This window comes from Lepidochelys olivacea (genome assembly GCF_965140295.1).
Source record: "Lepidochelys olivacea isolate rLepOli2 genome assembly, chromosome: 8".
NCBI classification, from domain to species: Eukaryota; Metazoa; Chordata; order Testudines; family Cheloniidae; genus Lepidochelys; species Lepidochelys olivacea.
The window spans coordinates 77,680,035-77,690,901 of NC_140418.1; the positions used below are offsets into that span (position 1 = coordinate 77,680,035).

The window sequence follows — 10,867 nt, forward strand, 5'->3', positions numbered from 1 at the left end:
TGTGCCAGTTATATTTACTTCTGTTCAACTTTGTGTAAATCACATGCTACTCCAGAAATCCTGCTTTGAATCACAAGGATAACAAAATTATTGAAATGGAACATTGAGGGGGGAATGGTGACAAATTCAGCCATCTGTGTAAAACTCCCTTGAATGTATCTCCCCCTTTTCATATGTATTGCCTATATTTTATAAAAGGAGAAACAGACCAACCTGGCGACATTCTTATGGGAAGTGAGTTTTCCATCATCAGTCCCAGCAATCTTCAGTGGAGTTATGCCATCCGATAATCTGATCCACAAAGTCCACAGTCAGATCCTAGTTATGGAAGATTATGCCGAGCCACTTCGAACCACTCACTGAATTCAGGGCTAAGAACTGTCTTAAACCTTATCTCCTCACACTTAGTAACAGTACAACTAGGACTACGTACCAGAATTTAGAGCAAGCCACGACTAATAGCAACTGGGAAGAAGGGAGTGAGGAGGAACTGGATTTGGCAACAACTGGAGCACAGCAGGTTTCAACAGTTTACTTTGGAAGTAATTGTTCACTAAACAACCATGATTTAATTACACTGGAATAATCCCAGCATTGGTAACTTTTATTAAAAACAAGACTGTGCAGCAGTTACGTAAACATTGTGGTGCTTTTAGCTGAGATTGACTGTTCACAAACCATTCAGTCACTGCATGATTTTTGAGGGCTGGACTTTTAAGTGGTTTCTCCTATTTCTTCTACATCAGTTTTAATTGCTAATAAATTAAACTTCCTGCAGGAGGAAGAGTAATGTTATTTGGCTTCCACAAAGGCTGCATCCATCACCCTGGTGGATAATTAACAAGGAAAATATAAATTCTAGCACTGCAAATTTTGGGACCAATCCTGCAGCTCATTCACTCCAGTGGAGCTACTCACATGAAGAATGGCACCAACAGAAAGCCTTGAAGTGGTATTTGGACTGACAATAACTATCCTGTAATAAATAAGGGATAATCTGTATTAAGACTTAGAGCAACCGGTTTTACATACTATTTTAAAACTAATGGGCCTGATTCAACTCTTACACCAGCGTAAATCAGAAGTAATTCCATTGAAATTAATGGAGTTACACCAGTGTAACATTCCAGCATAAAGATCAAAATCAGGTCCAATATCTGTTTAAAAAAGCCTAATTATGACATTTGTTAGTAGTTGGGAACTAGTTCCCAAAATCTGAAAATGTCTTGCTATGTTAGTGCTAGATTTGTACATTATAAATATGCCTTGTGGACTCCATGGGGTCCTCTCCCAAACATGCACCATAGTGATTGCTAATAGGGTGGCTTTTTCTTGCTTATGCAGCTTTTCCTCTCAGGGTGATGTATGCTTAAAACCATTGATTTGGGGCATTCAGGATAGTGCCCCATGAGAAATCTATATGCCCCATATGAAAACCTTGTGCAGCTTCTGGGCATCAAACTGGTTAAGTAATGCTAATATAAAGGGATTTGATGTTCTAACTTTAAATACCAAGGGAACAATACCTGAAAGAACTGAGGTTGAAGCACTGTACTGCACAATTTCCTATTTATTGTGGACCATATATTTAGTAACTAATCATCCAGCCTAATAATCTCAAACAGTATTTGACAAAAAGGTCAAGTGTTTAATATTGGGGCTAGGAGAGCCATAAAAATCTATAAGGAATGAGCTACTTGGAACAGAAAGTCAGACCCAGTGCCCTGCTTAGTCATTGTATCTTTCAGTTCCTCCTTTCATTCTATAAAAATGTCTAACTCTCTTAAATTCAAATTATTCCATATGTTTACTACTTTGGGAGGACATAATTCTTCTTGAATTCCCCGCTGATTCTTCAATCCTGGATTTTTAGATCAAAAGGTTTTCTCTCTTAAAATTTTCTGGAGCTTTTCAAAATGTTTTAATGTTTTATGGAATAAACAAAGTTCTCACAAAAAGGAAAAGTACTTTGATTTTTATGGGAATGTATTTAGAATGCAATTAAGGGGATTTTAAAAATTCAGTAATTGCTTTACAAAACTTCATGTAATCTATGAGGCCAAATGGACCTCAGCCAAAAGGGCTGGAGGAAATGGGCTACATCCAGACCTGGGTGTAAATGGGTACAACTCCAATACCAGTTCTGAATTAGTGCATCCACTGGTTAGAATACAGGACTATACATCAGAAGTGCTTGGTTCTCTTCCCTGGTCTGCTGCTGACTCATTGTCTCACTGTAAAATGGGCTTAATTCCATACTTAAAGTACTTGGAGATCCTTGGATGGATGACACTGTAGATGTATGCAGTATTAATCTTGCTCTTGCACTCTCTCAACTCTGTTTCTCTGATAATGTTCAGAGTCTCTGTTCCTCATGACTCCCCATTTGTTACCAGTTTTCTTTGTTTCCACCATCTTCCTATCTGTTTCTAGGGCTTCCTCTTTTATTCTTCGTACAGGATCTCACCCTCTGCTACCGCTATTGAAACATTTAAATCTCACTCTCTACAACTCCCTGGAGAAGGAACTGAAAGAGTAAATGCTGTCAATTATCCCACCAACAGGTTTCACCCATTATAGAATAAGTGATCATACAAACTCCTCTGTGGAACTTACACTTGTCAGTTATATGGGGATCAGAGGGTTTCCCTGTGTTCAGATTTGCAATATGTACCTCGTCCACATTTACATTTTATAAATAGGAATAGTTGGGAGGAAAATAGAGAAGCAGCTGTTAACTCTGCTGAGCTTTTTGTAATGGGAGATCTTTTTGGATCAATGGAATGAGAAAAAGTTCTTTTTTTTTTTCCTTAAAAAGGGATTGTCCCTACCGAAATGGGACAACTGGCATTAAGAGGCTGATCCACTTCCCACTGCAGTCCCTAGCCAAACTCCCAGTGGTGCAGAATCAAGCCGTCATTAAATCCATGCCCAACCTGTGAAATTTAAAAACGTTTAAAAAGTGAATTTAAAAGTATGGAATTAACAAGATATATAGAAGCAAATCAGACTGAGTCAAATTCTGATCTCTATTAGACTGGTATAAACCTAAAGTAGCTCCATTGACTTCCATGGCATTATTCTCGATGTGCAGCAGTGTGACGGGGAGTAAAATTCATCCATAATCTTTATCTGTTGTAACCATCTTGCTCCTTCCCTTCCAAACTGCTTGCACTATTATCTAGTGTTGTTACTCTCTGTGTAATGTCTGATTTAGATGGTGAGCATTTTGGGAAGAGTAGCTGTCTTCTTATATTTTTAAGAGCTGTGTACACCTAAACTACCTACATTACTGTATAAATAATAAAGAATGCCAATTTTTGTGATGAGTCCAGAAACACCACTCCCACATCAGTTAAGGCCTACATATTTATCATTCTCTTCACATAAATTCGCACCAAGATAAGGACATATACATGTAAGCAGAACTATTCAGGCAAAAGCTCTTAGATATAAAACTTTGTAGTGTCTTAGGTAAGATTTTGATCTCCAAAATCAATTCAATTAATCTGGGACCAAATCAGGCTTATATACTATAAAGTGGTTGGAACGCTTTTGTGCTGGGTATCAAACTACTAGTGCCAAGGAGTGAAAGAAAATATTCTAATAATGGATGGATAATTGAGTGATGCATTGCATTTGACAATAAAGAAAAGTGTGGATGTACCCTCATATGTAATCTAAAAGTTACGCAAGTGAGTGAATTGTTTGTATATCCTTTCTAACACTTTGAGTTATATCAAAATTTATGATAGTTATCTTCATTTTCAATAGTTAAAGAATGATCAGTGTGACCTGTTGGAATAGGAAATGCTAGATGATTCCTATTAACTGTTACGAAAGTTTTTCAAGGTTTGAAATGTAGAAAGAAAAGTGAAAGTTGCTATATCATCTACACAGTATTTAAAAGCTGAGACATTTCTACATGTGAGAGATGAGAAATTTTGAGTAACACAACTTTGTCAGATGGTCATATGGTTTGATTTCTGAGAATCAGATTGAGTCCTGTTGTCCTGCATTTGTATAAGTTTTCAAACAACAAAACCGTTTTTCATGTAAATTTCTTTTGATTGAAAGTCATCCTTTCATAAAATTGGTGTTACTGTATAAAGCTATATTTTTTTCCCTCTGCTGGAAGATGCTTTGTAAAACCAGTGTTTTATGTTCTGTATTAGAACTAATATAAAATCCAAGGTGTAAAAGTGCGTCCTTAATCTTACTCAATTATTTATGACTGACAAGGACTCCAGCAACATGGCCATGGAATTCCTGTCATACATAAACCTCTGAGAATCCTGCACTAAACATAAGGCGCCAAATTCTCTGCTGGAATAAATGGGCAGTTCCATTGACTTCAATGGAGTTTCCACAACATATTCCAGCAACGAAACTGACCCAAAGCAGTTGAGTATACTGTCCTACAGAGACCTTTATTACCCCCTTCTTATTGGAGGAGCAGCGAGCAGAGATTTTTATCACCATGTCAGCACATAGGAGAGAACAAACTATGATACTTGCATGAAAATTTCATAAAGCCTCAGATGCAGAGCATAAGCCAACCACTCAGGCCAGGCTCCTCCAAGGTATTGAGGTGTCTAACTTGCAGTGGAAGGATCTAGGCCTGACTACCTGGGGATTGGGAAGGAAATGTCTCCTACAGGTAGGTCATTCTACAGCACCAACAATTGTTATGGTAATGTGATACTGGCTATTAACACAGACAGGATGTGGGACTAGGATATGTTCTGATCCAGAATGGCAGTTCCCATGATCCTACACTGTTGTTACATTTTCTAACAGAGTCATTCCTATAGCTACCTGCCAGCAAGGAAAAGAAAGCCTGAACACTGGTATTCAGTGTGTGTGTTCTGAACATCTTTGCTGTTTCTTTGGGCTGTTTATATGGTGGATAAGAACCACCAAGTTCTATAGTTAGCCAAGTACATTCCAGTCAGAGACAGTTCATCTTGTTACAGCATAGGCATATTTCCTGTACATTTGCAATACGGGTAAAGAAGACCAGTTCTTTGCTATTTAAAGCCCTTGAAAGAAGAAAGACATACAGCAGTTTAGATTACTAGCAGACTACAATGTACATTGCATAAAAACGTCAGTCTTAATGGCAAAGTTCAGGATAAAACTGTGTCAGCTAATTTAATCATTTACCGTGAAATACCAGTTATCTTAATCTTACATGCAGTCTTTAAGTCAGCTGTGTATGTTTGTATAATTGAATCCTGACCCTAAAACGGAGGAATCAAGGAATTTTCTTTTTTAGTGAATACAGTTAGGATCTAAATATTCCATTTTAGAAATTATATTCACAGTATTGTCAGATATTTTAATACTGAGCAGCTAATATTTCTCACTAGTGTATTTTTTCTCTATTTCTAATTTGTTTTCCATGCTGTAAAAAGTCATATTAGTATTCAGTTTCTATGGAACTTAACTGAGTTCTCTGGAAAAAGTACAAATATTGTTCCCAGAACTTAAGTCAGATAAATTAGTATCTAACCCAAATGACAGATTTTGTACATGTGTTCTGCTTTCCCTCTAGATACGTATTGTATTACTGCAGCAGCAAATACAACGAGGCCAAGATGTCTTCATTTTCCATCAGAGCGAGAACTGTAGAACAGTGTGATCAAGGCGCTGGTCTTCTGTGGCCAGCCGGTCAGAACCCACCAACAGCTGTGATGAGCAGAGCAGAGATGGGGAAACAAGAGGCAGTCAAAGCCAAAGAAGGTTTCAGCCTGAAGCTGTGTGTATGACTGGAGCAGAGCAAGGCCAGGACCCAAGGAAACCCCAACAGCAAGGGAAAAAACAGATTGACTCTCAGTGACTCATTTAGCTCCTGGATTGGACAGATCTCTCCCCTGCTGGCAGTTTGGCTGAGCATCAATGGGACAGATACCAGGATGAATAGCTTAAAATAATTAGGGGGCCAATCTGCAAAACTGCTCTCATCCAATTCTTTACTGTGTGATGAAAGACACAAAACAAATTACATTTAGATTATTAAATATTAAGTCACTGGATTTACCTCCATTTGGTCCAAAGCAGGAAACTGGATAAAATTCAATTTTATATCATTGTGTTGATGGCCTGGTTTTCATCAAATGAGTGAGTGTTTTTTTGGCAGGTCAGACTCTTTGACACATGAGGAAAATAGGTGCTTAATTTAAATGAGAATTAATGCAATCATAATTAACTCAAATGTGAACAGAATTAAACACAGGCAAGAGTTTAGTTTTATGCTTAGCAGTTTAAACTATAAGTTTTAGGACACATCCTGCTTCAGTTGAAGACAATGGCAGTGTTGCCACTGAATTCAATGGAAACTGCAGTAGGCCTTATAACTAGACAGGCAGGATTCCCTGTACTTTATATTTAATGCACAAAAACAGAAGCTCGTTTAGTATCAGTAAAGATCTGTTAAAATTATAGAAACATCCTTTGGAGCAAATCTTCTGCCTTGTATTTGCATATTTATGAACTAGAGATTATGACAGGCCATTCCATTTATTAGAGCAGCGCTGCTATAGTTAATAGTCTGTCAGCGTTTCCATTATAAACCCCTTTCTTCAGTGTTTTAATTTCTCAGCCATTTGAAATCACATCAGGAAGCAACGTAGCCCTTGTGTTGTCAGGCCAGGTGCATTTTTAAAAATAATTTAAATAAAAATATATTTAAATGAGCTCAGCCGTTTCTGATTGGGCAAATGGCATAAAATCACAAAGCCTTGGGGGATAGTATTATTTATTTTTTTAGGGAGATTTTGACAATCGCTTCTTCTTTTTCTTCTCCTTATCTCATCACCTGGGGTCGAGTCATCATGCAAGCATCTGCCATCTTCTTCTGTCCGAGGCAGCACTAAAGTCCACTTGCTTACCATCTTTTTTGATGTAATCCATCCATCGCTGCCTCAGCTTTCCTCAGGGTCTCTTTCCAACCACCCTGTCCTGCCATGCTGTCATCTCCGAATCCTCTTCATTCATCCTGTGCACGTGTCCAAACCAGCAAAGTTGCACTTCCTGGATTTTGTCAGCCACATCACGGACAGTGACTTCCATCCTAATGCTTTCATTGCTAAATCTGTCCCTTCATGTAACTCTTTTTATTATGCAAAGACAGCTCATCTCAAACACCTGTCAGCATTGAACCTGCTGTATCTTACCATGCTTCTGCACCATACAGCATTGTGGAGTACACTTGGAATCTCAGTGTCAGTGGCGTACGCTTATCATAAGCAACATCTAGGATGTTATTCCACACTCATCCAGCACTTTCCAGTCTGCACTGCAGCTCACATTCAAGCTTGCTGTCTTCCATAACCCAGCCGCCAAGGTACTTGAACTGGTCACTCTTGTTTAGTCATGCCCCATTAATCTCTATATCCAGTTTCCCTGCGGCACCTCTACTGACTCATATGACCTCCATCTCAGTCATGTTCATTTTCATCCCATGCCTACTTAGTTGGTCATACCACTGATTTACTCTTTCCTCTAGATCTTCTTTTGAGGATGCCATTATTGCTATATCATCTGAGTATAGCAGCTTCTCACCTTTTCGCATTGGGTTCTTCCTGCTGACATAGGCCATCAATATGATAAACAGCAGTGGAATGAGAGCTGACCCCAGCGCAGTCTGACTTGCACTTCAGAGGGCTTGTCATTCCAATACATGTTCAGATCACTGTTGTAGGTGATGTATATAGTGCATTTACCGTAAATATTAAATCCTCAGACACTCCATATTTCCTCAGCATTGGTGTGAGCATCCTTGTGTCCACTTTTTGACAACCACATCTATCAAAAACATCTTGAAGTTTTGAAAAATGACATTTTGCAAGCAGCTAGTATCTAAAGAGAACATCAGTCCTTGGTGCAAAGTCGAAGTTGCTGGAGTACTTATCAAGTGGTGACACCAGGCTGGTCCCAAGCATGTGTGAGCCATTTGGCTGCACATGGTACCCCTTGCCCTTCGCAGCCAAAGCATTGGGCTAGGGGTGACGGCTAGGAAGAGAGAGTATGTGAGACAGCAGGAGCCACATTAAGGTGAATGAGATGCCTTGAGTAGAAAAAGCAGCAGGGGCAGATCCACATTGTTGCAGGGTAGGATGGAGAGTTATGAAATTGGCATCCCCATAAGTGATTCTTCTACTTCTTCTGAAACTGGTTAAGACCAGCACTATGGTGACCTCATTGCTGTTATTTTGGAATATAACCTTTGGTACTTTGCTGAGCTTTTCCTAGTTACCCTGCATGCACTATAGAGACAAGCTACCCCATTCTCCTGCCTATTTGAACTTCCTGCTTATTCTGAGTGTCCCCAGCTTGTCCACGACAGAGAAATTCCATCTATTGCCAACTCCCGGGCAGAAGGAAGATTGCTGATTACAATGGCAATATTTAGGTGAGGGCAGAAATAGGACTAAAGGGACAAAATTTAAAAACTAGCTCTTTGATAAAAGACCTGGATCTTGTAATTCTACCCACTTCAAAGGAGTCCCCAGGAAGAGGCAAACACCAAGGAGAACAGGCTTTCGCCTGAGAACACAGGCTTTCCCATCCTTCCTGTCACAAGGTCCTAGGACAACTGAGACTCTGGGAACCTACGTGGGACCTGATAGCACCAATGTAAGGAAGCTGCCCCAGACTTATCATGTATGATGCACTTATTGTGTAACGTATTATAAAAGCACCCAGTACAGATCCAAAACTCTGTATTGTCTTCCATGAACTGTGGCTTGAGTAGAAACTCTTAGTTGTAAAAAGCTATGCTACATATACACTTCTAAAATATATACCTTTTAAGGTATGAGGCAGCTAAAGCCTCAGGTCTTAAAGCCTCCAGATTTTGACAGCAGTCAAATCCAAACAGATTCAAACTTTATGTCTGGCCAGTCTCTGTAATGAGTAGAATAAAAAACCTGAATCAGGACACGATGTTCAAACCTCTGGAAAACGTGGATCCATCTCAAAATAGCTCAGGCTCATCTCTACTTCTTTAGCACAACAATATTTGGGATATTTGTCAAGGTGATTCCTAATTTTAGGAGGGTATTTTTTCCAAATTCCACCCCAGAATTATAATAAAGAGCGATCTTCCTTTCCTTGGATAGACTGCAAAAAATTATCTCTGGTCATGATAGATGGTCGTAACTCAGAACTAGGCAGAATTAGGACTAGTGCTTCCTGATTGTTTTGCATTTGTAATATTAAAACTTTTTTAAAAAGTAAGTGTTGCCTGATGTAGCAGTAATGAGGAGACTGCCAAGCACGTGTTCAAATATGTATAGAGTATGCACTATTATATGTAATCTGATGGAAGATACAGTCTGTAACTTATCTGAGTATTAGTGTTCACTACATATTTGTTTTGCTATCTTTCATTTTTACTTTGCAATGAAATAAAAATACTTGCACAACTGATTTTAATCTGTCTCTGAATATTACAAATACAAACTATTATGTAATTAGTCACAATAAGATGTGTGCGGTTGTGGGTGTGGTGGGTTTGTAGATTGAATGCCAATACTCATCTAGGTATGGAGTTGTAAAATTACACTATAATTTACACAAAAAATTACGCTGTAATTATATTTTACATTAAAATAAGTTATGTTAACAAAACAGAGCACACGCTTTTTTGTCTTCCCACTGAAGTAGATCATAGCAGAGGATTATGATAACAGTATTACCTGGATATAGCATCTTTCATCTGCAAAGGACCCGATAGTACTTTACCAACATAAATGTGATACAGAAACAACACACAAAGATCACTTCATCCACCATTGAAATGAAGCCACCCCAGGGTGGAAATGCCGCAAATCCTGACTAATACACAGCAATACTGCACAACAGTTTTATGCAGGAAGTGAAGATCACCATGTCCAATTGAAACTGCTGGAGAATTTTAAATAGGCTGAGTGTAATTACCTTAGTTAGAATTTGGCCTGGACCCTGGAATTTATAATCCTCTATCTCTCAAAAAGTTTCCGGAGACTGAACTCCTCGGTACAGTAAAAAAAAAAAAACGTTGAAATTTCACCAGATTTACTACATTTTAATGACTGAAATATTCTGCAAGCTTTGGGATCCTGAAACCTTTGAGGAAACATAGCACCACACTATGAATCCAATGTTTCTCTGTTGTGCTTACCCCAGAGTTTCTGGGTTATAATGAGCAGAAGTGCTCAAGTGCAAGAGAATTTGTTAGCCAACATCTGGAGAACAAGTGACTTCTGGTAGGATGCTTTAGATATATGCTCTGTGAACCCATAATAATTTCTGACACAGGGCAAAAGTCTTCTCTGGCCCAACTGCAAATCTTTGGCACATTTATCACTTGTTCAACATGTGGTACTTCTATTAACGTTGATGGGCATTCTATCCATCCATCTTCAGATCATGCAATAGAGATCTGCAAGACAGATAAGAGATCAACAGTGCAGATCAAAAAGGTGAACTTCTAAACTCCAGTTTAGATCATACTTGTACCCTTGTGTCTCTGTGAATTGTTCTGTTTAGTTACAGTATTTTCTCTCTTTTGATATGGCTCCAAGGTGAAGAAACCAACAGAAGATTGATTAAGGCAAAAACTGCAGCAGCAAAAAAAAATCACCCAAAACACCTGCTCATTGTAAATGTAAAACCCCAGGTCCTGGACCTAGGCCTTTTCCTCTACATGGGTGGGGTAGATGAGTTGCTCTCTGAGGATAAAGAAAGAAGATGATTTTATCTCTGCATATTCAACTCTGAAGATCTTGAATGTGGTTTAGTGGGGTAATAAAGTTATTCCTGGTCAAGCTGAACTGCTGTCAGGAAATGTCAGAAGAAAACTGCAGATTCTGGAAGAATT

At 38.7% G+C, this 10,867-nt stretch overlaps 1 protein-coding gene across 1 annotated transcript in view; it reads left to right on the forward strand.

Moving 5' to 3' along the window:
* Window positions 1-9,552, forward strand: part of LOC311524719 (uncharacterized protein) — a 195,666-nt gene extending 186,114 nt beyond the window's left edge. The window contains exon 5 of the mRNA XM_084636105.1: window positions 5,558-9,552. Coding sequence (XP_084492231.1) covers window positions 5,558-5,771 — 214 coding nt within the window. The 3' untranslated portion in view covers window positions 5,772-9,552. The remainder of the gene's footprint in view (window positions 1-5,557) is intronic.
* The last annotated feature ends 1,315 nt before the right edge of the window (window positions 9,553-10,867 follow it).